Source organism: Phaethon aethereus (genome assembly GCF_964289735.1).
Source record: "Phaethon aethereus genome assembly, chromosome: 5".
Taxonomy (NCBI): domain Eukaryota; kingdom Metazoa; phylum Chordata; class Aves; order Phaethontiformes; family Phaethontidae; genus Phaethon; species Phaethon aethereus.
This window is the reverse complement of record NC_138579.1, coordinates 61,214,079-61,239,054: the sequence shown is the minus strand read 5'-3', so window position 1 is coordinate 61,239,054 and position 24,976 is coordinate 61,214,079. Positions and strand designations below refer to the sequence as shown.

Genomic DNA, 24,976 nt, shown 5'->3' with positions numbered 1-24,976 from the left:
CACTTCCCTCTCAAAGGCTTTTAGCTCCCTCTAGAGCCCTTTGGAGGCACACGAAGATTTTAATAAAATGATGGGAAAATTAATTGGCAAACGATTAAGTAGCATACTTGCTGGGAACAAGCTGAAAATTAGTTGAAATTAAGAGTAACCCCATGTCTTCTCATCTCTCCTCTCTCAGTGTCTGTCTTTTTTTACCCTCAAATCTGGAATAAGCATCATCTTTTTTTGATCTTTTAAAAACTGAGATCAATTAAGGCAAGATTTTAAATGCAAGCCTTTGGTAAAGCCAACACCTGATTATAAGCCAGTCCTCAAATGCTGTACAGTGCTCAGACAGCCCCAAGACTGACACAGATGCCAAAAGACTTGGAGGGCACCCTGCTCTGCCTCCCTGTCCTGGGCACAGCACAGCCTTCCCCCCCCCACCTCCAGAGAGGCCTCGCAGCCACGGAGAGTCCCCTGCGCCTCGGAGGTGCAGTGAATCGCAGGGACCGCAGCCCCAGTCGCAGCCCATCTGCCACAACTGCCTCTTTGGGGACAGCTCATCACAGGTGATGGTTTCCTGAAGTTGAGCTTGGTGGGAGCATCCTCTCAGGACCATGCAATAGCCCCGTGCATCCTCTGCTGAGGTTTACTGCGTTATCCCAGACGTGTGGCACCAGAGGTCTCCAAGGGACCACAGGGGTGGTAGTGACAGTGCTCTCATGTACCTGAAAGCATCTGACACAGATGAGAGGCCGGTGCCAGGAATATTCATCCCACAGTGGGTACTTGCAACTAGTTTTGAAGCTTGTTTGTGCATTCAAACCAAGCAAGCCAAGATGCCTCTGCTTCAACGCTGGTCCCATAACAGACACAGGGATCCTACTTGTGTTGGCAGCAGAGCCTTCACTTCTCTGAAAGCAACTGGGACTCTGAGCAGCAGCAGAAATCCCCCTCGCTGCAAAGGGCAGCTGAGGGCAGGGCTAAAGAGCGGCTGTCACCACCATTCCCCAAAACCCGCTGTCTCCATGCCCAGAAACTGTGGCACACTGTCACATGCACAAATCCCTTCTTTCCAGTGCTGTATGTTCATGTTTTATACTTAAGGCTGTCAACACCCCAGTCCAACAGATACAGCTGTGTTTCTAACCAAGTTTTGAGAGGGTTTGGGATGCTGGTAAGCTCACCCAGCTCCCATACTGGTATGATCAATCTTGGCAGGTTCCTGCAAGTTCTTAGTGGAGACTGGGCAGGCACAGGGTGCACTTGCAGACAGGCAGTGCCAAGGCGGGCAGGCGACCCTGTTATGAGCAGCAGAGGTGTGACTGGGGATGGCTGGCTTGTTTTGGGACTGCAGCCCAGAAGGACTCCTTAGATGCAGCCCAGCTGTGAGGAGTGACCACACTGTGTTTCAGAAGTGAATCAAGCACCGATGCAATTGCTGTTGAAATCACTGCATTCCTGTGCGATTCCCACAGGCAGGGACTGTCAGCCCAAACCAAGTGAACCTGCTAGTAATGCTCATTTTCACCAGCTCACCTCCTGGGATGGCTCTTAGTACTCTCTCCCTTTCGGTAACCCAGAAATATCATCTGTTTTTTCCAGCCAAAAGAGAGGTGATAAATCACCTGTAGATAGGTGTAAATAGACGCCTCCAGGAGCATTTCTAATACGTAATACTCAAAATGTTAGACCCAGCATTGCACCTAATCAAAAGCATTCAGTGCAGGCAGGGCTAGAGACAGAACACGTGGCTCTGGGGTAGGGGTGCATTTTCTTGGCTGGAGAATTAGCGCAGACACAACCTGCCAGTGGGTGTAATAATGTAGGGAACAGTCACACAAAAAGGGAATTTGATCTTTTCGAGACAAGAAAATGGAAAAGAAATATTTGGTGCATTTTTAGATCTTCATTTTCCCAGCCAGTGCTCCAAAAATATAAAACTTTTAAAGGGAAGAAGGAGAAACAGGCATTTAAGAGACAGGATAGACTATATATAAATAGAAGACACATCACTTCTCAGGCTTCACTCACTCGTTTGGAGTTTTCTTCTCCAATTCTGATACTTATTTAATGCCGTGGAGTGAAAACTGTTGGCTCTCTGTAGCGCTGAAGAGAAACAAAAAAGACACATGGTCAGCTAGCGGAGCAAAAGCCAGAAAGCGAAAATTGGGGGGTGGGGGGCAAAGCCAAGCGGGGGGCTAGTTTTCTGAGCAGCCTCCCCGCGATGCCGGTCCCGCTCCCAGCGGCGGCGGCCGGGAGGGGGCAGCGCTCGCCGGGGAGCGGCGCGGGGGGAAGAGCTCAGGTCACCGCCCCGCGAACCAACGCTGGCTCTTTTCGGGGAAGTCGGCACGAGCAGAAGGCAGACAGACGGACAGACGGGCGAGGGGACAGACTGCAGGGGTAAAAAAAAAAACACCCCACACCTTAGGGATGCTACCATGCACCTGGGTGAGGAAGCAGAGCTGACAGACAGGCTGCTCACGAAGACCTAGCTAACCCAGCTGGCATGGTGGGGAGGAAGGTGACCTTAGCAGCCGGGGGTGGGGGAGAACATGAAATTGGGCAGGAAAAAAGATAAAATCCTTCAGTGACTGTATGGGGTCTCACGCTGCTGGGCCCACTTTAGGGTTTGCTCCTGTCCCTTTTTTTCCCCTAAACAAGAGCTTTGTTATTCAAGAGTCAATTTAAACTGCTGTATGAAATCCCCTCCTTTCTGTTCAGATTAAAAATGCATATATGGATGTGGGGGTGGCAGGGGACAGGAAGGCATGATTGCTGATGGCCTTCTATTTTCTGAAAAACCATTTCTTTCACTGTTCTTAGGACATCTTTTAGTTCTGACCTTCTCCAGCTCCAGAAAGGAGTTTCCATTTGGAGGCAGGCTGTTCCTAAACCTCTCCCCACCTCCCTGCTAATTATGTCCTTTCCTCCTTATGCTTTCACTGGGTACAAAAATTTTAGGCAGCTACTGGTAGAAATACAAATTGAATTAAGCAAAGCTCTCTAGTACTTCCCAATGCCACCCTTGCTTAGGCAAAACTGCAAATACTCTGTTGGCTACTAACAATGTCCAAGCTTTTTACTGGTGGGAAAACATTCATATGACCCCTGCAAAGCATGAGGCACAACTACTCCAGGTTACCCTGCATCATGGAAATGCTGCTTCAGCTACAGCAACCAAAAGGCAGAAATCCCCCCCAAAGGACACTGTTAACAGGTACAACCTGGCCACATCACAGGCAACAGCCTCCACTTCAAAACCTCTCCCCGCTCCCAACCCTGACTTCAGCCCTCAGGAGAGGCTGCTGGAGCATCCCTGGGTCGGGACGCTGCTTACCATCAGCAACTTTTGATGTTTTGGTGTTTTCCTCTGGCATCACGGTGCTCTTGGCGAGCGATGCCCACCTCCGGACAGGGCTTGGGAAGGTGGGGGGCTCTGGCAGCGAGGTCTGTCCTTTGCTCACCTCTGACTTCATCGAGTTGGCATTAAAATCAGACTCCAGCTCAGAACTACAGGGAAAAAGGGCAAGATGGAAAGAAAGTGGGACACGTCAGAAGACGTACAACATTCATTTCTCTTCAGTAAAACAAGCACAAGTTTCAGCCCTGACAGCCATGCGGGCAGCAGAGAAATAGATGTTTTGCAACCAGAGCTGGCATCCTTATTTTGCTTTTTTCATTGGCGTTATTGCAGGACAATAATTTGCAGCAGGTGCTACACAGCTGAGATATCCCTGTTCCTATCAGACTTCTGTTGCCTGGATTCACACCGACAACTGTTATATTCAGCACCTGGAATCAGACTGGCAGCGAGGCAGGCTTGGGATGAGACACCACACAGCTCGGTTAGCAGGGATGGGCCCTTCTGCCCACAAGGCTGTACCGGGATGAAGAAAGGGAAATCACAGCATTTGCAATGCTGTAATCAGCCTACAAGCAAGGCACAAGGGTCAAAACTCTACACTTTTCAGTTTTTTCCCCCCAGATTTTTTGCACATAAGGGACATGCCGTAGGGAACTCGCAGGAGGCCAAGTCCAGGGCAGCCCGCTCCAGCTCTGAAGCGAACTTCATCGTAACACAGATGCCTCTGCACTGGCACTGCAGGCAGAAAATAAAGCCAAGGAAGGTGAGGAAGTGCTGAGGGGGTGAGGGCTGTCCTTGCCTTCAGCAGTTTCATGGAACCTATGCTGGAAATCATGCAGCATCAGCCGTTTCAACCCCAAGGTGACAGATAACGCTGCGCTGGCATCAGTGGCTTGGACGAGACCTCTGTAAAGCTCAAGTATTTTGTTATTGCAAAACTTGGGTATTTTTGTTATTGCACTACCATCTTTTCTTATCATGCACTAGGCACCTCATGGAGCCACGGGGAAGGTTTTGGACTGCAGCAAGAGGCTGTGCTTGGTCCTGACCCCCCACCTCAGCCAAAGTCCTGACCCCACTTTGGGGTGCTGTGATATAGGACAAGGAACAAGCCCAGAGGAGAGGGTGAGGATGGCCACAGACCCACCAAACAGGACCTAGGCAAGCTGGAGGAAATTGTGTTAGTCTAGAGAGGAGAAGACTGAGTGAAGCTACATGAGCAGCCTTCAAAAATGCAAGAAGTGCTCACTCTCCTTGTTCCCGGGAGCCACCGGGACAGCCCACGGAAGAGTGAGCACAATGAGGTACCTGAGCTGATCACAGAGGCAGATTTTGGAATCCCCTTCCTTAAATGTAATTAAAAATATGCCACACAAACACGTGTGAACAGCACACGCTTTGTGACCTTGCTGCTAAGAATGACTGTTTTAGGTGGTAATTAGCACTTTTTCAATTATAATGGGTTTTCTTTCATCTGTAAAGGCCAGACTGCAGGGAAAAGGCATTTTCAGGCTTTCTGATGTGACACTCTTCCCACCACCATAAATAAGTGTGCTACCATCCTACTCATCATATTTTTAATGCAAACAATACTGCTAACCTAATTCATAGATTTACTGTGATGATTAATAGCTCTAACTTAAAAAAGAGGAGCTTACACCATGAGTAGTCCTGTTGGCATGGCAGGAGAAAGCTATTTCATGTTTATAAAGCACTGCCTTGTAAAACGTAAAAATTTATTATAAGAGCCTGAGGCACAGCCCAGGAGGCAGGAGGAAGAAGAGCTAAAGGAAAGGCTGCAGACTGTATAAATCCAGCCTAAATGCCCCGTGGGTAGTACCCACCAGTCCTGCACGCCTGCTTTCCCCAGATCAAATCTGCAGTGCTGGGAGGCTGGGGCCAGCCAGGCAGCGAGGGTGGAAGGTGCATGGCGCTCTCGGTAGGCTGAATCAGAGTAGCCTTAAATTTCACTACTCACATACTTTTTAGGTGTCTTTCAAGCTGTGTTGAACATACATATATATATAAAATATAAATATATGAATTCTTTTATAGTTGAGATCCTGTGTGGATGAAGAGATACCACACTGACACTGGGCAGAGTGCCACACAAAAGAAAAAGTCCTACCATTAACATTGATTGATATATTTCTGTTTTAAGGAGCAAAATGTTTATTTTCTTTGGCTGGCAAGGAGGCAAGCACTATAGGAGGAGGCTTTTTCTTCTGATCTCTGCTTGGTAGGTGGTCATTATTCCCAAGTACCAAAGCTGTGTCACCAAGCTGGTCCTTTTCCCTGTCCTACCGAGTGCCCTGCAGCCAGCTCAGCAGTGCCATTTGTGACTTGCAATTTCTCTCGTCCCCCCTTTTTAGGCAGAGGCTGGCCTGCTGGAGCAGCACAAGGTGAACAGTGCCTGAGCTGTCACAGCAGCGGGAGGCTGACCTCACAGCCACTGGCACCAGCCATGCTGGTGACAGATGCGGTGATGCCCCTTGTGCCGCATCCTGCTGCTGGTGGGGAACCAGGGGCCTGGTCGTCCAGCTGCGGGAAAGGGAGCTGATCCCTCAGATCAGAGGGATTAGCCGACTCTCATTGCCGCCCATGTGCCACAGGGGCACTGTGAGCCGGAGGGTATTAGTGAGGGATACAAGTACACGCTCCGCAGGGGCGTCGGTCAAACAGGTAGGAAACCCTTCCCCAAGCTCTCCATCACCCACAGGAGAAGAACCCCAGAGAGGTTCATCCTTCGCCAGAGGAACACCCAGCACAAATGCCGTTTAGAACCACTGCAGGCAACAGCAGAAAGTTGCCTTTGTAAAAGTGTTGCTCTCTACAAGCTATATGCAACACCACGAATAGGTGGTGCTGCTCTAGAATTTGAATGAGCTTCCTTACAGAGCAATAGCTCTGTGTTTGCAGCAGCTGGCTTCACTTTTTTTTTTCTTTTTTCCCTCTCCCCCTGTCCTTTTTTAGTTCTCAGTAAGGAAAACTGCTTTACTTGGGAGATACCAGTCTAATCTTTAGACAGAAAGAACTCCCACAGAATCCTACCCAGGAAGCCAATATATTCTAATTTGTACGCAGAAATCAGGCTTCTACTGACAGTTCCCCAAGGATCCTCAAATTTCAGTTTTCTTAGGAGTGGACAGGCCCTCAAATGCCCCAAGAGAGGTGCCTGATAATGCCCAAGGTGTGGAGTGACCACATCACAGGATGCACCTTTCACCACAACACACCCACTGCCCTAATCCCTGAACCGTTATTTACTGGTACACAGAGAGCTGAACCCAAGCTGACCAGGGCAATGTTTTTCTCTGATTCAGGGCCCTGTGTGGGATGTGAATGTCTGAAGATTTCCTGCAAAGTGAGTCATGTGTCTGGGGGATTAATGGCTGCGGTAAAGAACAATTGTTATTCTGGGCAGTTTTCCTTTTCTCCCCCCCGCCCCGAGTTGCACATACATTCAGTACTATATTTGTTATATTTTTCCTTAGTGTTCCAGAAAAAAAACAAGCTGCTCTTATGCATTTCTTATAAGCTTACTAGCATTTTAAAGTACCTGCTTGCATCGCTGGTGACCATGACTCTGATAGCGAGAAGGTTGTGCTCGGCCATCTCCTCCTCAGGGATGACCCTCACAGTGGCCCACTCAGGGGAAGGGGGCGAGAGCCAGCTCTCCAAGTCAGGGCGGTCAGGGATGTTCTTCGCCTTCTTCGGGGAAGTGGGCTCGTCGGCCACGGGCAGACAGTGGTCTGGGAAAGCAAAGGTGATAGTGGGGCGTTAGGGGAAGAGTGGGGCAAACCTTGCCCTCTCCTTTGGGTGGTCCTGGGCCACTAGTGGTTTTCCACAGCAGTTTCCACATAGGGCTCCATGCTGTCCCCACAGCACAGGCGAGGTGCATGCACCAACAGTCTAGCACAGCAAGAACATCCCTCAAAACCCAGTACAGCCCTGCCAGGGTTCATCAGCTCGGATGCAAGGAGGAGGAAACTCCAGGGGCAGCCTCAGCTTTTGCAGCTGCAGGTCCTCGCTCTGCTCAGTGGGACAGCCATCAGGCTGGGTGCCTGGTGGCAGGGGTAACAAAGACACATGCCAGCCACTCAAGTAGGGATTTATGGTCTCTTTTTAGCCCCCAGATGTCTGTGTGTGTGGCACGAGGCAGATGGACCAACCAGGCTTTAGTTGCTAAAACTTCAGCTTTTTCTTGCAAGTTTAGGTCAATTTAGGACAGCAGGACTGAGAAAAATAAACACAGGCTCTTGAGAAGGTTGGGGTTTTTTTAGTACGTACAGCAAATATAGCCACTGATTTGGGAGAAGCAGCATCATCACAGCAGTTAAACACCACCATCCCTGAATTTCATTCAGGCAGGAGGAATAAATAATAAAGACAAGTTTCCCTCGCTCACCCCAGGTGATGCAGATGGAGCCAAAGACAGATCATATGTCCCTGTAAAATCTTTAATTTCTGAGCAGCCTCATTTACCCACAGCCTCCTGCACAAATACAAATGTATCAGCCATGCAAGTTCCCTGGGACTCAGTACAGAAGGGACAAGTTACAAGCTCCAGGAGTGTGGCTTTGTTTGGTTCACCTCCCATGTGTAGTGCTTTTGCCACATTTAACACTGTTGCTTCTAATTTACACCTGTATAAGTGGAAAAAAAAAATCAGACCTGGGACACAGTTTGTTTTCTCATCTATTAGAGCACTCTACCTAGTAAACATCAATTAAACTCCTCTAACTTCAGCTCCTCCATGTATTGCAGGAGTGCACTCACCCTGTCCTTCATTTTGCAAGGGTTTTTAACTCAAATGCCCAGTGCTTGCATGGCTTGAACATGGAAAACAAACCTGTTGGGAACAAAAATGCTACGAGCAGATCCTTGTCCCAGACGCATCAGAAGGACTACACACACCTCAGAGCCCAAGCGCTGGCCCATAGGACCTTCAGGAGCAGCAATTCCCCCGGCTGTCCCCCGGCCATCGCACACGGCCGTTCTCACACCTGAGAGACAGCAGCCACCGGGTGCTGCTACTCCTGGGAGCCAATACAGCAGGTATGGCAGGTGCACACTCCACACTGTGCCAAGCTCCGACCCCATCTCAGATCCCCTGGTCCATCCACCACTACCTCCTCCCTCTGGTACCATTTCTGCAGAGCTGTGAAACAAGGTCCTCAAAACAAGCTGTGACAGCAGAGCTACGCCTTTATTCTGCATGATTCAGGTAGGTCCCAGTCTCCCCTCAAAAAAGAAAACTGGTGTTCTGACTTTCTGCACCTCTCCCAGTTACTGTTTGTGCTCACCCCATTTCTACATTTAGAAATAGCCACCACTGAGGGAAAGCCCAGGTGCTGGTGGCAGGGATGACTGCTCTACAGGTACAACTCTTGGTGCTGGCCAGGTAAAGCTCCCTTATTCGTGCTCACAGACTGAGTAACATAGCTTTGCAGTCTTTTTTTTTTTCAGTAGTTTTACCGATTATGTTTCTCCCAAGTGGAACAGAGTATTGCACTTTTGAAAAGGCTATGGTGAGCTCTGGTTTTTCATGCTTCACAAAAGTCAATGTATTTTCTTGGCTTGAAAACTCAAGACTTCACTGCTCACAAAGAGTTGTTTTGTTGGGTTGGGTGTTTGGGGTGTTTTTTTGGTTTTGTTTTTTTATTATTCTACTTCTATGTACAAGAAGCCAAGGAGGAAGGAGGAACAGCTCACTGCTTCTCCAGAGCAAGATAATCCCATGTGAAAATACATGCTCAGGCTCTATGTCCAGCTCACTAGCACCACAACAGCCATGTGTTTCTTGATCACAGAGATTTCATTTCCTTTGAGATATGACAGAAATTCACCCCCCCCGATTTTTATGCCTGACTTCTGCTTTGGCCCAGCCAGGCCACCCACCCCAAAGCCGGTCGTGGGCAGTACACAGCAAGCCTGGCAGCATTTGGGTGACAGCGTGGGAGTCTGCAGGTCAGCAGGGCATGGCTGCCCGCAGCGGGGCATGGCTGCCCTTCCTTGCACAGGGCCACGAGACCCTCCTGGGAAGGGCCCCCTCTCCCACAGAGCTGGGCTGGACCACAACATGCCATTTCTATTCTCCAGAAGCAGAAGAGAAAGCAGAATTGTAAGCCAGTTTGTAAAAATATAACTCCTCCCACTCAGCTTTCTCCTTAAAAGATGCTGCATTTTATATGAAAATCAGAGCAAGCAAAACCCCACAACAGTTTTCCAGCTCTGCCCATACACTTTGTACCCATGCTGGCCATAAGCACTGCCGAAGGTCACTGCAAGCAGCTGTTGGAGAAAGCAAGTTTTGCCATTTGCTTGCACACTCAGTATGTATTCCCTCCCCGTCTCACGCATTAATGCTTTCCCCACCACACTGACAGGAAAGAGGAGAAAACATGTTTATGACTAACAGACACACAGCTGGTGAGCATCGAAACCCACAGACAGACAGACTACCTAAAACAATTCCCAGCATGGTTCCTGAATGAGAACAGATTTCAGGTCAACAAGTCCCTCTGCAATAGCCCATTACACACCCAGTTTTTAAATAAATTATAGACATAATAGTCAGAGTTGGTGAAGGACCTGAGGATGTCATCCAGGCCACTGGATGACGGTGACAAATGGCACTGTCACCTCTCTCTGAAAAGTAACATTTCCACACTTTTTTTTTTTTAGGTATCATGGTATCTCCCCTTCTTGAATTCTGGATACCTAGACATCAACCCTCTCAGGAATCTGTTAGGCAGCTGAGCCCTTTCTGAGCAAGGTAAGTTTGTATTCACAGGGATACTAATCAGGTTTAAGATCAGCTGCATTAGCATCCACTCCACCTAGTGAATGGTGTCCCAGCCCATGGCAGGGGGATTGGACTAGATGATCTTTAAGGGTCCCTTAAAGGTCCATTCCAACTCAAAACACTATGATTAGGAAGCAAAACCATTCCTTACTAACATATTTCATCAATATTTGTATTGTGACATATAAAATTGAATTAATTATGTTGCACTCAACTCCATAAAAGCAGAAAGAGACTGGACTGTCTTGGTGTTTCAGTACATGGGACACCCACATGTGCACATTAACTCAAACTGGGTTACAAGTGCTGCAGGACATTCAAAAAGATTAAAGCTCCTACCGCTGTTTCTCATCGCAGGGCTGCACCCTGGCTAACAGGCTCAAACACAAGACAAAGATGTCCCTGATGCCCAAGTATCAGGGGTTTTTTTGAAGAGTCTGATGACATTATGCAATTTGACCAGTCTCTCCTAAAAAGCAGCCCTTGCCACCACACCAGACCGAAACCCCGACCCTGTCTGCAGGTGCTGCGTGGTGTGGTGAAACACAGCCCGGCAGAGCACTTTGGGCTCCTGCAAGGGAGAGACTTCAATCCCCAAGAACAAGAGGGGTACGTCCAAGTACAGAGAGCAGCAACAAGCTGCTGCTGGACTCGTGTAAATGCCGCAGAGGAAGAATGTGGCCAATTCGAGCAGGAGCCTGAAGGCTCCGTAGGCCTGGAGTCTGCCTGGCAATTATTATATAAAAAGAAATCTGGGACTTCTTTAAAGCTCTTATTTTGCACAAAAAGATAAGAAGGGCTGTCTGAACTGATTTCTCCTGAAGGAGCCCAAAGGCTGAGTGCTTACACAAAGGTGAGGCATACATCTATGTGCCTCGGCAGATGCAAGGCTAAGCGACAAGCAGCCCTCATATCTCTCCATTCCAGCTGGGAGTCTTATAGCTCTCCCTGCATCCTGGACAGCCACCCGTCCTCGCAGCACTGGCAGTCAGGTCCTCGGCAAGATGTTGGAACAACGAGGCTGAGTGGGAGGACACAGATTTTTTGGGGAATCTGACTCCAGGGTGGAAACCATGCTCTACGCCTCACTACCCTGATTCCTGTCACACTGCAAGTACCCTGGACCGGCATCTCTGGTGACCACTGCGATTAACTCTGGTCATGCACCAAGCTGGCCGATAAACTGGCCCTCATGGAGGAGGCAGACAGAGCCTCACTGGAGGCTGAGCCGTGCTCAGGCAGGGGATAAGCCAGGGTTGTTTGGCACTTCTGGGCACATGCAGCAGACCCCTTGCCATCCCTGCCCTCTGGGGAAACTCAAGGTCTTGCAGAAGGATTAAGGTGAATATTCAGATCCTAAATCCAAGGTGGCAATTCCCACATAAGCTCCAAGATACCTAATTTCGCTAGCGCTTGAGTCCTTTCACAAATCTGTGCCTGGCTGTACTTACCATGTTATCCCACTTCTTCACCAGAAGACAGAAAAATGGCCTTACTGCTATTCCCAGAGGGGAAGAGGCACATGGGTGGACCAAGCCACTCGTCTGGGATTACCCGGGCAGCCTGTGACACAGCAGACACCTCTGTGGCCAGCCGGTGCTCTCGCTCCCCAGGTTTCCTCCCCAGGACAGGAGATTTTCTACTAGAAGCTGGGAGACCGAGTCAGAGGATTTGAACTTTCCCAGATAAACACGTGCAATGTAAAAGCTAAAGAGGCATCCACTCTGCGGGACAGAAAAGGGCAGAGCCCCGCTTCCTGCTGATGCCACCGGTGCCGTGCCCCTGGCCTCCACGGGGCAGCACCAGCCGTTCACAGAGGAGAGCCCAGTCCTCAGGAAACAGTCACTCAAAATAGCATTTGTGCAAGATCTTACTTCATTTCCATCACGCTCACTTCATATTTCCTTCTCTCTCTGTCTCAGCATGCTAAAGACCTCCAGCAGTGAGTACGCCTGCTCCGTAGCGGTTTGGACTGGAGTCTCTACTAATCCTTTGCCAAAACGTTCAAATAATGTACCCGGGGGGGGGGGGGCATGGACAAGCCGTGCCTGGGAAGGCGTTAATCTCAGGCCGCAGCCAGCGGCCCAGATCTGTCACGCCAGTACGACCGCAGGGGCAGGCGGCACACGCCACAAGTATCACGCAGCGCGCCGCTGGCCGGTTAAAGCGGAAACATCCTAACAACTACCGACTCACATTTTTAGGTGCTGAAGTCTCCTAAGCTGGTCAGTATGAGCGAGCCAGGGAGCTAACGCGCCAATTTTGCAAACCCTCCGCGTCCTTCGGCGCTCTCCTGCGCAGGGCTGAGGGGGAGCGAGCAGGCCGCGCGGCCCTCCCGGCCCTGCTCCGGCACCAGCAGCAGGTCCCCGGCAGCCTGCGCAACCCCGTGTTCATGCTGTCTGTTTTATAGACTACGCTTACACGACTGTACCTTGTCTGTCTGAAGGTCTGGTGGGATTAAGAGAATTTAAGTTTTCCATTCCTTAAGTTGTTGTTAACCTCCTCCTTACTCCACTGACATCCACAGATGATGATCCTTCCCCATCCATCTCGCTGCCCCAGTGCTTTGTTTTGGCCACACTATTGCTTTTTTCATTAATCTCCCAATTCTCCTCTCTCCGCTGCCAAGCACACTGTGCCTTGCCTAATTTACCCCCATACCTCCTGGTTGCCCCTCCCCAGCAGCCCTTCTCAGGGTGATGTCCCTACTGCTACCTGCCAGCCCGCAGGATCCCGGGTGCTCCCTCCCCTCCTCCTCCAGCCCCAAAGCTCAGCAGCCCTCACCCAGCTACAGGCTGGCTCTGCTATTGCGCTGGGCAGCTTCTGGGGCCAGGGCCATCTTGCTGGCTCCACGGCAGGTGGACCCGGCCAGAGGCAAGGGCTTGGAGGGGCTCTGCTTGTAAAAGCAAGAGAACAGCTCTGCGGTATCACACAGAAAAGCGGCCTCACACTTTCTGCTCCTAAACCGTGTGACAGAACCGTAGATCCCAAATCGAGAGCGGAGCCAGGCTGGGTTGAAGCGCACCGGCCAGCAGCTGCACCTCGCCGCCAGGCACAGGACGGGCAGGAGGAGGTGAGGCTGTTCTTACCCTCGCCAACCCGAGGGCACTGAACAGATCGACAAAGGGCACGCTGCACCATGGCGTGGTGTGGGAGACCAGCCTTCAGAGAACACGCTGCCCGCCCAGCCAAAGCCTAGAGTGAGTTTGTTCACTTCAGTACCAGACTGCAGCCCAGCAGGACAAAAGCATTGGGTTTTTTACCCCCACTTCAAGAAATACCCGAGTTTCTCTCAGGTCATTTGGGTTCAGTTCCTCAGTTACATACTTTCCTGAACAAAATGTACAAGTTACTTCGGAAAATTCCTCTAAAGGATCCAGAAACCCAAATCCTACTGAATTCAGGAAAACCTCTGTTTTAACCTCTATCCTCTGCTGTCTGTGTTCACAACAGCAATACTAATGTTTCCTCCTTTCCCTACTTTGCCACAGTCACTGGCACAAAGGGCAATTCCAGGCTTTAGGAAGTCATCCCTTACGCAGAGTTTCAGCTAGAAAAACCAACGCATAAATCTAAAGCCCTTTAATACAGGAAAAATTTTGCAATGCATCTTCTAATGCAGAGCAACCCTCAAAATACCGGTGCATTCACGTCAGCAGTCACAGCTCTGTTCAGAGAACAACCCCAGGGCAGGGATGGCTGATCTTGGTGGCCTGGTGTCCTGGGACACCGCCATTTCCACACACAAGCTCTGCCACCCATCTCTTCAGTGCTCCTTGGTCTGAGCTCTCTGGAGCAGAGTCCTTCACTGACTTGCATTGAGAGCAAATAACATGGCTTTAGTTTTTTGGGGGGTTGGTTTTGTTTGTTTGTTTTTTCCTTTTCACACAAGCAGTGGAGCTTAGCTGCCTTCAGTTATTTAAACAGCAGCAAGACAGTAAGTGATTTCAACAGAACAATCCTGTATTCATCTGGTCCTCCCACTCAAACACAATGAAAAATTTGGATAAACAACTTCTCCTTTGTCTGTATTTCAAAGCCCACCTCATCCTCCTCGCACTGGGGAGAAGCAACTGTTTTCCTTACAGGGTAAGGACTTAGCTAAACCAGGTGGTAACTGAGAAGTATCCCTAAAGCTTTGTCTGCAGGGCTCGCGTCCGGGTCAGCGCTCACCAGGAGGTCAGGGCTGTTCAAAACTCACTCCAACGTACCAGCTTGGCCAAACAGCCCCTGCAGACCCCACAGACAAAGAACCTCTTTCCAGTAAAACACACTTTTATCCTCCATTAAGCATCATTGCCAGGTTTTCCCAATTCACCAATAGTGCCAGCTCACCCTTGCGGTTGAGACACAGCAATTTTTTGCACCAAGTCTCAAATGAGTCGCAGCCAGCGAGGGACAAAGACACTACAAGATCTCTGCAACGCTGGGAGGGTTTACAAAACTTGGAGGTGGATCTTATTGCAGCTGCACAGATATAGTCAAGCAGTACAAATCCTCAGTTTTTCCCCATTGCACCAATAATCCAAACCCCACAGTTGTTTACTCACAAAATGTAAGTTAGCAAGACCATTTGGACAGTAAGATCGTCTTCAGCCAGTTCACAGCATCTGGGTGAACTTGCAGGAATTCACACAGCAGACCCAGCAGAGACTGCAGCTGAGCAGACTGGACCGCTCAGGGAAGTTTGTACTGAGGAGTGGAGAGGGCAACAAAGCGACGCAAGCCTTTGGGATGGCACAGCAAGGCCCTGTGCGGGATTGCCAGCCTGCACCCAGAGCCCCAGCCCTTCAAAATCCTTCACTCCACTTTAGGGGAGGACAGGCTGTATGAAGATGCTCCCATCTCAGCATGGCTGCCGAGCAGGAGCCAGGGAGGGCTGGAACCTTGGCAGGGGCCTCTTTTGAGCTGATTATCAAATCTGAGAAACAAACTGTGGTTTGTTTATGGCTCAAAGTAGCAGCCTCTAATTAGGAATATAATAATGGGTTTTGGAGGTCCCTGTACATACAAGTCCAGCAGCAGCCCTCCTGCAAGAGTTCTGAAGAGACCTTTCCCTTCATCTCTCTGGAGATGCTCTCCCTGGCTGAGACCCTGTAGAAAGCACACAGGCTTAAGGCAGCTTCGTATTAGCAAAAAGCATGCAAGTTCAGTCTGGTGGTTTTGCTTACTGAAAGACCATTGTAACTGTGATTCTGTCAATGACAGGCTTGTAAAATTCACACACTTAGAGAATAACATCCAGTGATGATCCACCATAACCTAAAATGCACTTTTGCCTCTTTTTCTTGAATTTTTTTTTTTGTACCAGCATCCTCAGTGGTCTGGATGCATTTCAGCACCTAAGACCGCCTTCAAGCAGCGCCGCTCTCCCGCAAAGGCTCTGTGCCCAGCGGGAACGGCCAAGGAGGGAGCATGGTGGTGAGACCGTGTGTGCAGTGCCGAGACTGAGCTCTGCAGCGGGGACAGCCCCACAAGTCATCCTGCAGGCCAGAAACAAGGATGGAGAAGTCTCTCATCATGCGTGATCAGGGACTCTGAGATCTCAAGTGCTTTTGCGAATACCTCACTTTGCCTTCCTCCCTCAGGTACGAGGGCAAAGCTGACAGCCAAGCACAGCAGTAGAGAGGTCTTTCTTGTCTGTAATATGCAGCATGAGCTACGTGCATATGAGCTACGTGAATATCCTTAAAGCCCTGAAAGCTTGCAATTAGTTTTGTTAGTCATTTTCTCCTGGAGTGACTTTAAGGCAGTTTATACCCATGGAAATACAGGGCAGGTCTCCCCCCCAGCTACCATGCACCTGCACTGGTTTTGCTCAAGCTAAACAGGAGCAGCATGGCTGCACAGGGCCATCAGCCTGGCCCTGGAAGAGAGCAAACCTCTCCCAGCGTCGGAGGGCATCACTGCCAGCCCGCCCAGGGCCCGAGGGACGGTTTGCATGGGGCAGAGCTGTGCAAACCCAAATCCAGGATCGACGCTCACTGTCTCAGCACCGCTGTGCGCTGCCCGGCATGGCTGGGCCATGCCAGCTCTGCTAGACTGCTCTGCCAAAAAGCTCAAGCTCAGATTTTTGAAAGCTCAAATTTCAGAGCTGTTTACTGCCCCTCCATGACTAACAACTTGCTAAATGTTGTCTACCACCAGGCAAGATCCCTCTGCTACTCCAAAACAGATAAATGCATCATCACATCCCTCCTGCTCCCAGAGGCATTGCCAACGCACCAGCCCCGTTCAGTGAGGGAAAGGTGCCGAGTTACACGCTGGTGTCACACACACCGTGCCAATTCAGCGCTGCACACGGAAGCACTGAAACCTTTTTCCATGTTAAGCCATGCTTGGCAGAGCAATTGCAATGGGTTTTGCTTAGCTGATGGAAACACCACGGTCCCGTGACCGTCCCTGGCACGGGTTCCCATCATAAACCTGCCCGGGAACAGTGTGCCACCACACACGTGGCAGAGAGGCCCTTTCCAAAGGGGCTTAGCATCCACCCACCCGGGGCTTCGCAGAAGGCTCTCAGCACCTTCTATGATTACCATTTATAAGGCGCTGATCGCTCCAGCATCCAAGTGCCCCATCAGTAACGCCAGGGCCGATGAGCCGACGTAAGCAGGGGACGTTATTCATACTGGCGAATCCCACTTGACAAGTCAGCCTGACTTTCTGTACGGGCTGCTGCTCCCGAGTCATCTGCCAAACCAGCATCAGGCAAATCACAGTACTGTGACCTGACAAGATGACGACAAGGGCTCGGGAACCAGCCAAATTTGGGCAGAGCCAAGTCCCCGCTGGGGGCAGCTGGGCTGGATAGGCCATTTCCCCCCCACCTCGGGCAGAGCACGCGCTGCCCACAACGGCACAAAGCCTGAACTGTGCCAAACAACGTCCCCCTCCCCGCTGGGAGCGCTGGGCCAAGCGCCTCAGACACCAGCTGGCTGAGGGCAGCTGCGTTTATCAGCTTTGCTCGGGAGCGGCTGCTCTGTGCGTGCCTCTGCCCGTCTTGGACAAAAATGGTCAAAGATGCTCCACCGAAAAAATCCCCAACCACGGCAGCTGCAGCAGCCTCCGCATCAAGCCAACCCCGCCGTGCCATAAAGCAGCCGGAAGCGTTCACGTTTATCCTCCCTCCTCCTCTTTAGCTGGTTTTAAGTCACAAGAGGGGAATTAATTTTTAAGCAAGGTACAGTGGGAGCTCCCGCAGTATTTCTTGGCTAAGGCGAGTCAGACCAAACAGGAGCCCCGCACAAGCGGAAAGGGGGAGCGAGCCTTGCCGAGCTAACCAAAGTACAAAAACTTACGCTGACTTAAACCCAGAGAACATCCCTGCAGGCAGATAAAAACAGAAGCAGAGCCAGGAAACAAAGTTTTAAAATGATATCAGCCTTTCCGCTTTGGCCACAACACACCCAGCGTACTGGTGGTCAGGAAGAAAGTTCCTGCAGGGAGGCTGGTCCAGAAAACGCCCCCGAGAGCCCCCTGACCCCTCTGGCTTGGGGGGCTCCTCACACCACACACAAGGTCTGCTGGCTGACTGGTCAGAGACCCCCCGGCCAGGCCCTCCAAGGGGGTAAGAAATTGTTCGTACCTGCTGCTGGCAGCGAGAGGGGACCCTGCCCCGAGGCAGCTGGGCACCCAGCCCACGGCTCAGGGAAAAGCAGCCAAGAAGTGACCGATTTCTTACAGCCCTGCCCATGCCGCACACCTGCGTGACAGCCCCGTTCGGCGCCGGGGCAGGGAGAAGGAAACCTGTTGGAACTAGGCCTTGCAGCCTGCATTTGGGATGTGGTATTTTGGCACCACGGACACATTGTGTTTTTGTGACTCCCTGACGGCTGCGAAGCAGGAGCAGTACTTACCACAGCTGCCCCAGCCGTTCAGGACTGGCAAAGGGCTTTCAGGTCCTCAGGTGACAAGCACCCCTGAAATGCCGGGCGCTGCCCTTATCAGTGGGAGGTGGGTGCCGCGCACCCGGGGCTGGCACACGGGCCACCTTCCCCGCTGTGCAACTGGCCCAATACACCACAGTGTCCCCCCGTGAAGACCCCAGCCTAACTTGTGTCCTGCTCTTCCGGCTGGCAATCCTGAGGCTCCTGGGCTGCCATTAAACTGTGTCGCCCCGTAATTCATTCTCAGGATGAGCAGAGACTGCCCGGCCTTGTACGGGGCTGCTGACTAAGGCAACGACAGGAGTGAACAATTTTAACCTGAAGTTACACATAAATGTAGGCAGCTCTGATGGTGAAAGCGAACACCAGTTGACCTCAAAAGCTGACATTAAGAAATTCAGCCAGCAGACCACAAATTGATTTGTAGCACACCCAGCACACCTCACTGCCTCTCCGACTTCTTACTGTATAATAAAAAGAATAAAAGAAAGCAGGACTCAATACAGAGCGGTGCTGTAAGAAAGTTGTGGGGCAGAAGGCAGGCACCTCCCCATCGGCGCTGGGGAAGCACAGCTGAAGTGAAGCCAGCACAGGGCTGGGATACAGCGCAGAAAGCGCTCTCCAGGGAGGCACAGCCCATGGGGGACTGCAAGAGGGGACGGGGCAACGACCACACCTCCAGCTTGGTTAGACCTTGGTCTTGCTGCAATGTGCTGCTTACCAGCCCACACTGGAGCTAAACCCACGCTCAAACCTGTTACAGCTTCGTCTGTGCCCTTCAGCCCGAGCTTCAAAACGCGTTAAGGCCACATGGGAGGCTCGTCTGTGTTAAGAGCTTGAAACTGAAGACATCCCATAAAGGTATTTCACAGATCTGCCTTAAGAGGCTATAGGACTTCTAGCAGCATTCCCAAACTGATGTCCTGTCCAAACTGAGATTTTGTCACACCTGAGAAACTGCCAGGCAGATTTGTGTCCTTGAAAAAGGACTCCTGGAAAAGATACAATCTTCGACACTTCACAGATTTCAGTTCTTGCCACCTTTCTCCTCAGGCCTCCTTCATACGTCTACAGAAGCAACTTCCATGTTATGGTGGCCAATAGGGCAAGGAACAAAAACAACCACTGCTCCCGCTTCCATGGGATGGCATGCTGCTCCCTGTGCAATGGGGCCTGGTCGCCTGCCCGGCTTCCGACCACCAAAAGCAAACGGTTTTCTGCTGCCCCTTCTCCACCCATGGCCCAACGACAGGCTCCACCACGGCCCCCTCCTGCTGTCCCCATGCCAGGAGCCTGTCTTCTCCCACCCTGCCGTGGCCTCATGCCGGCACTTACACAAGTTCTGCAGCAGCAACACACTTCTTCAAAGTATCCGTGACTTAACGAACATACACTTCTGAATTCAGGCACAAAATATAACCAGGGAATTTGAAGTTGACAAAGCAAGACAGAACCCAAAGCACATTATTTTTGAATGCATCCGGGACAGTGCACATTAATGCTCTAACACAAACTAAGCAAAAATTCAGAGACAAAGGAAAAAAGTCATTGAAAACCTGCTAGGTATGCTAAATGTATATATTTATGGAAAATTGCTTCTCAAAAAGCTGTGATAACACACTATTTCTATAACTTTTAGTAAATATATATTTTATCAGAGCAATCTGCGTTAGTCTGGTATATTAATGCATGTAACAATTGTGAATTCTGAGCACAGCCACCAGAGTTTCGGTCTCTAGAGTGATCAGCATCTGTTGAAATAATACTTTTTTGCACACAAACTCAAAGCAGCAAAACATTAAAACAAAGACATGAATTAATACCTGCAGAAAAAATGCTGGAAGAGCAAATTCAAGACTATAGCAACATGCAAATTTCTTTGCAATTTCACATTTCAAAAGAACATATCAGAAATTCCAGCCATTTCAAACAAGTTTGGAGCCCACCACCTGATGAGATGAGATCAAAGCCTCCCTTCTTATGTTAACACAGTTCATGAAGAAAAGGAAAGAGACTTTGGGAAATATTTACATGACTAATATATATATTTGGATCAAGCATTAATACATAATGTCTTCTGATCTTCAGCGACATGATCTTTAATGCAAAAAAAAAAAAAAATCAAGTCATCCGCAAACATGTCATGCCTTCAAAAACATAAATATTAATGCAGAATTCAGTGCATTTCAGAACTCATTGTTTTGATAGCAACGGGAGGAATGAGTGAGCCAGAAATGAATTAAAGCCAATTATAGTAACTAATTGCCATAATGTTGTGGGAAAATGCAGACCATAGCCCTTGCTTGGGGTTGGAATACATACAGAAGCAACTTTCACTGGCATTTTATAGCTGCAGCAGTCTAGAAGAAACCATGAGGAATAGAAACTATTCTTCTTGGTAGAGTTAATGAAAGGCTGACATTTGAGTTTGAGCAATTCCAAGAAGTTTTGTCTGCAGTCTCTTCGCCCCCCCACCAATCAAGTATGCTTTAAAATTGCAAGATCTTTTTCATCATAAAGCCCTAGCATAAATATAATAAAGGAAGGTTACCCTTACAGAATCCTGACTCGTTTGCTTCTTATTAATAGACATCTAGGCAGTAATGCTGCATTGCTTTGAGAATGAAAGATTAGTCTGGCTTTTCAAAAAAAGCACACCTGTGTATGTATTACTGATCCAAATGGCCCTAGTGGCAACACACCAGTTCAGAACCCATTTGAACCAGTATAAAGAGGAGGAAAGACAGAGCAACCCCTGAGCCTGCCAGTCACAGCAAACATCACCTCTGCACTTCTAGTGCTATAATGGCATCTATAACTGCAAGCAGCTTTCATGTCTTGGGGAAGCATTAACTATGTAAAGAGGCACTGGTATCATCTGCTCCGAAACCGTGATTTTTGGAAGAAAAAAGCCGGTTCAACGGCAGCTCAAGACCAGAGTAGCAGCCCGTTAGCCTTTCAAACAAGCACCCCTGCTAATTCTAGCTATGCAGAGGGACAAAGCATTACTGCTTTGGGGTGCACCTGTAACCGCTTGTGCTTGCTGGAGATTGAGAGCACTGGAGCTTTTGGAGAGAGCTCAACACAAGAGCACTGGAGGATCCAAGCCTCCTACTCACAAGGAGGTCTGCTCATGTGGCCAGAGGAAGACAGGAGTCCCAAATTAGGCTTGTTAAATTTGCTCAGAACTTAACCCGCTAGTCTCTTCCTCTAGCAGCATTACTGGGAGCAAAAAAAGGAATATTTAGTTTTACCATGTAATGATTATGACTGAGAGCGAGGGAACTAACAAATTTGCTCCCCTCACGTTGACTCATTTTGTATGAAAAAGAAAGAAAACAGACACTGTGTCCTGCCTCGTCCACTAGCACTCCAGGGCACAGACTGTTTACTACCAGGTATATCCCTCTAGTGATACGATTTGCTAGTAATTTGACTTTTTGGGCCTTCTGCGCCATCACGAGCAACACAATTCTTACAAATCTAGACTCTAACATTACCCAAATTCCAAGCTATTGTACTGATATTTTAGCAGAAATAATTGAAACTTTATGAGAACAGCAGGAACATCTGATGCCTCTCAAAGCTTCAGTGCCAAACAAATCATCACCTTCTGCAGACACAAAAACATCTTCTGATGTTTCCATGCCACTGCCTCTGTCTAAAATGATCAAGTAAAGATGGCAGAAATGAGCCTACTCCAAAACTGTAAATTATGCAGAGAGTAAATTTGGTTTTACCCTAATTGCTTTGTCCATTGCAATTAAGGAATTGCCAAGTACTGTCTTAAATGGTATTCATCCCCCTATGTTTTCATTATGCAATTCATCTCTCCCTCAGACAGAAAACTTTCTACTGTGCATGGTGGCTTTTTCTTTGGCAGGGAAGATGGAGTAGTTCGTTGGGAATAACATTTGTTGTTCTTTAGCAAATGTTGTCTTTAGCAACACGTTCAAAAATTCATTTCTGTCATTCAATCAACCCTAGTGAGGCTCAGTTTGAATTAACCTAAAAAAAAGTTACACAATCTTTCCATTAAATTATTGGGGCTATTCTTTCTGGGATTTGCTTTTTTTTCCTTGAAATACAAAAGGAAGAGATTATAGCTTAAGAATTGCAGAGCAAGCAAAAGAAAGAAGATGAGGGGGAAGACGACTTAGGAAAGGTCTTTTGGAGAACCTGCTGTTTAAAAAGAACCACAACACCAGCTTTAAAAACAAGAATGAAAATTATAAAAAAAGCCATGACAGAGCAAAGGAAGACTACATAAATAAATAAAACAAGGCTACTGTTAACAGATAACAGGTCACCATTAGCTGCAGCATCCACAGATCCAGAAGATACAGGGAGCTTGCAACAGCACTCCAGAGCCAGCAGCAAAGGTAATGCTTTACCAGTTACTGCCGGCTTTTCCTGTACACGGTCTAAGACCCCAAACACATGTAATTTAACATGACCTTTACGACATTTGTTAGTATCTAAAACAGAAACATAGAAAAAGGTAACAGAAGTCAAAGAGAAGAGGACAAGTGCCATTTGTGTATGCAATACAAGCAACCCCCATGCTCACCAACACCAACTTATCATTCCCAGGGAGGATAAATCCCAACACCAGGCACGTCCTGATCTGCAGCAGATGGGATAACTTGTTAAGGACCCCGACGTATATCCCTTTCGAAAGGGACACACATGTGATCATACCACCGCAGTGAAACTCTGGCCTTTGGACCAGGCCACAACAAAGACACCAGGAGAAGAATTTGCAAAATGAGTGTGAAGTCACTATTAAGTCTCTGTCCTCAGGAAATATGTTTGAAAGGAAAAGATGAAACAAGGAGACTTATAAAGAACTACATTTATTTTTGTTTACAGCAGATATCATAAATAAAGCTAAAACAATTTTCACTGTGTGCAAAATACAAAATTTCCATGTGAAAATTTAAATACAGCGTTAAAAACTACTTAATAAAAATATTCAGTTAAGATTATAAAGTAAAATGAAGACAGAAGATTTAGAAGGACAGAATCCTCACTGGCCAGGAAGAGCTAGGAAGACTCTGCAACAGAGGGTACAAAACACAGCAATGGGAAGTGGTTTGAAATGGCAGACCTTTACGTCACGACCTTCATCTGAAAGCATGCTGAGCTTTGTAACAAGACACCATAGCCCTGAAATACATAGGAAGTCATGTCCTAACCATTTGCGAAGGAAGTGATGCTTAAAATACAGACAGGTTTCTGTGTGGGCATGGTGTGGGGACTTTCAAAGCCATCAAGACATTTTAGGATACCCACACAAATAAATATTATTGCTTTAGTCATGCAAACATGCAGGTCAGCAAGATAAGGTGTGGGGCTCTAACCCTGCAGCCCTTCAGCATTCCTAGCCGAGGCGTGTGAAATGGGGCAAGTGGCAGAGGATGTTTGGCCCCTCCTGAAAACTGCTCCTTAGATCAATTCCCAAAGGCCCTTCCCTTTGAAAGGGATCCTCAGCAGGGACGGCTGGGTCATGACCGTATCGACCAAAACCTTAGCATACTTGCTTGTCAGACTGAGCCCTTGGGTCTTGTTTGGATTCATTTCCCTTTCCAGATTATCAACATGTGATTAAACATACTGGAACTTATATAAAAAAATGCATACACAATAACCACACAAATTCGTCATGAAGAATAATGGCAATGTCTCATGCAGCAAGACAAATCCATCCATCACAGCAGCAAATGGAGCCTAGTTAATCAGTTAACAAAACAGTTCAAACCAAAACACTCTGGTTATATAAACGTGGCATTTTGATATTACAGACTAAAAATAGCATGCGCATCTATTGCTGTTAGGCCTGCCTACTATGTTACTTGGGTTGGAAGACTGGAAATCGCGTCGCTTTGGCTACTTTTTCCAACAGAATCCTTTCATATCGTACTTCCCCAGTGTGAAAGCCAAAGTAGTGCTTGGAAAGCACCACAGTGCTCAAACATCGCTTGCTCTTTGCATGTTTGAGCTCAATGGAAGTTTTCTCATTGTGTATTTGAGCTCAGTGGAAACAGGCGTTCATGCTAACCGGGAGAATCAGTTGGCTGATCTTGTCCTGACCTTATTTCAAGTCTTTCCATCAATACTTTGAAAGAAATAAGGCTTTAACTAGTTCTTTCAAGAAACAATGTACTTGCCTAACTTTTCTTAAAGGCACAAGGAAGTGTACATGCACAGACAGAGAGAAAGACATTCTCTACAGAGAGTGCAGACGTTACCTTTTCTAGAACCATGAACTCAGCAACAGGTTAAATGATCATGCCAAAGCTTGCATCCACTAATATACCAGACACACACAGTTTGCTCCAAAAGTCTTAAAAAAAAGCGCAACGAAATGCTGCCAAACAACAGTGTTAGTCACACTTTTGGAACTGGCAAGCAGAAAAAAAAAAAAATCACCTGAGAGCAGAAAGGCTTCAGCCAGTGAGCGGGTGCAACACCGGAATGATGAACTGGACTAAAAGCAATGAGGGAGATTGACAGAGAAGACAGCAGGAAAAAAAACACAGAACTTAACTTGGTTATATAGGAAAGCATCAGAAAGATTATGTAGGCACAAAGAAGAACTGGCCAAAATGAAACCGCCTTTTTTCATTAAATCATGAATGAGGACAAATAGGTATGAATCTTACTAGCAGAATATTAAGATGAAGAGACTAAAAAACAAATCTACCAATGAGATTGATACCAATAAAAAACCTTCCCAACAGGATCACCTGCAAGCTCCCAGCGGAACATGCAGTGTAATTAAGATTCCTCAGGAAAATGTTTTCATTATGCAAGTTCCTGAATTCTGTTGTGGGAATGTAGGGATTTTATTCCCCATTATATAAACATATATAAAGCCAATACCACCATTTAAATTTTTTTATTTTTAAGCTTTCTACTAGCAAGATT

The 24,976-nt window shown here is 48.3% G+C and overlaps 1 protein-coding gene across 1 annotated transcript in view; it reads right to left on the bottom strand.

The window, feature by feature from the left end:
- Positions 1 to 24,976, bottom strand: part of MICAL2 (microtubule associated monooxygenase, calponin and LIM domain containing 2) — a gene marked incomplete at both ends in the record, with an annotated part of 108,230 nt that overhangs the window by 27,282 nt on the left and 55,972 nt on the right. The window contains 3 exons of the mRNA XM_082000681.1: positions 2,017 to 2,091; positions 3,323 to 3,495; positions 6,909 to 7,101. Coding sequence (XP_081856807.1) covers positions 2,017 to 2,091; positions 3,323 to 3,495; positions 6,909 to 7,101 — 441 coding nt within the window. The remainder of the gene's footprint in view (positions 1 to 2,016; positions 2,092 to 3,322; positions 3,496 to 6,908; positions 7,102 to 24,976) is intronic.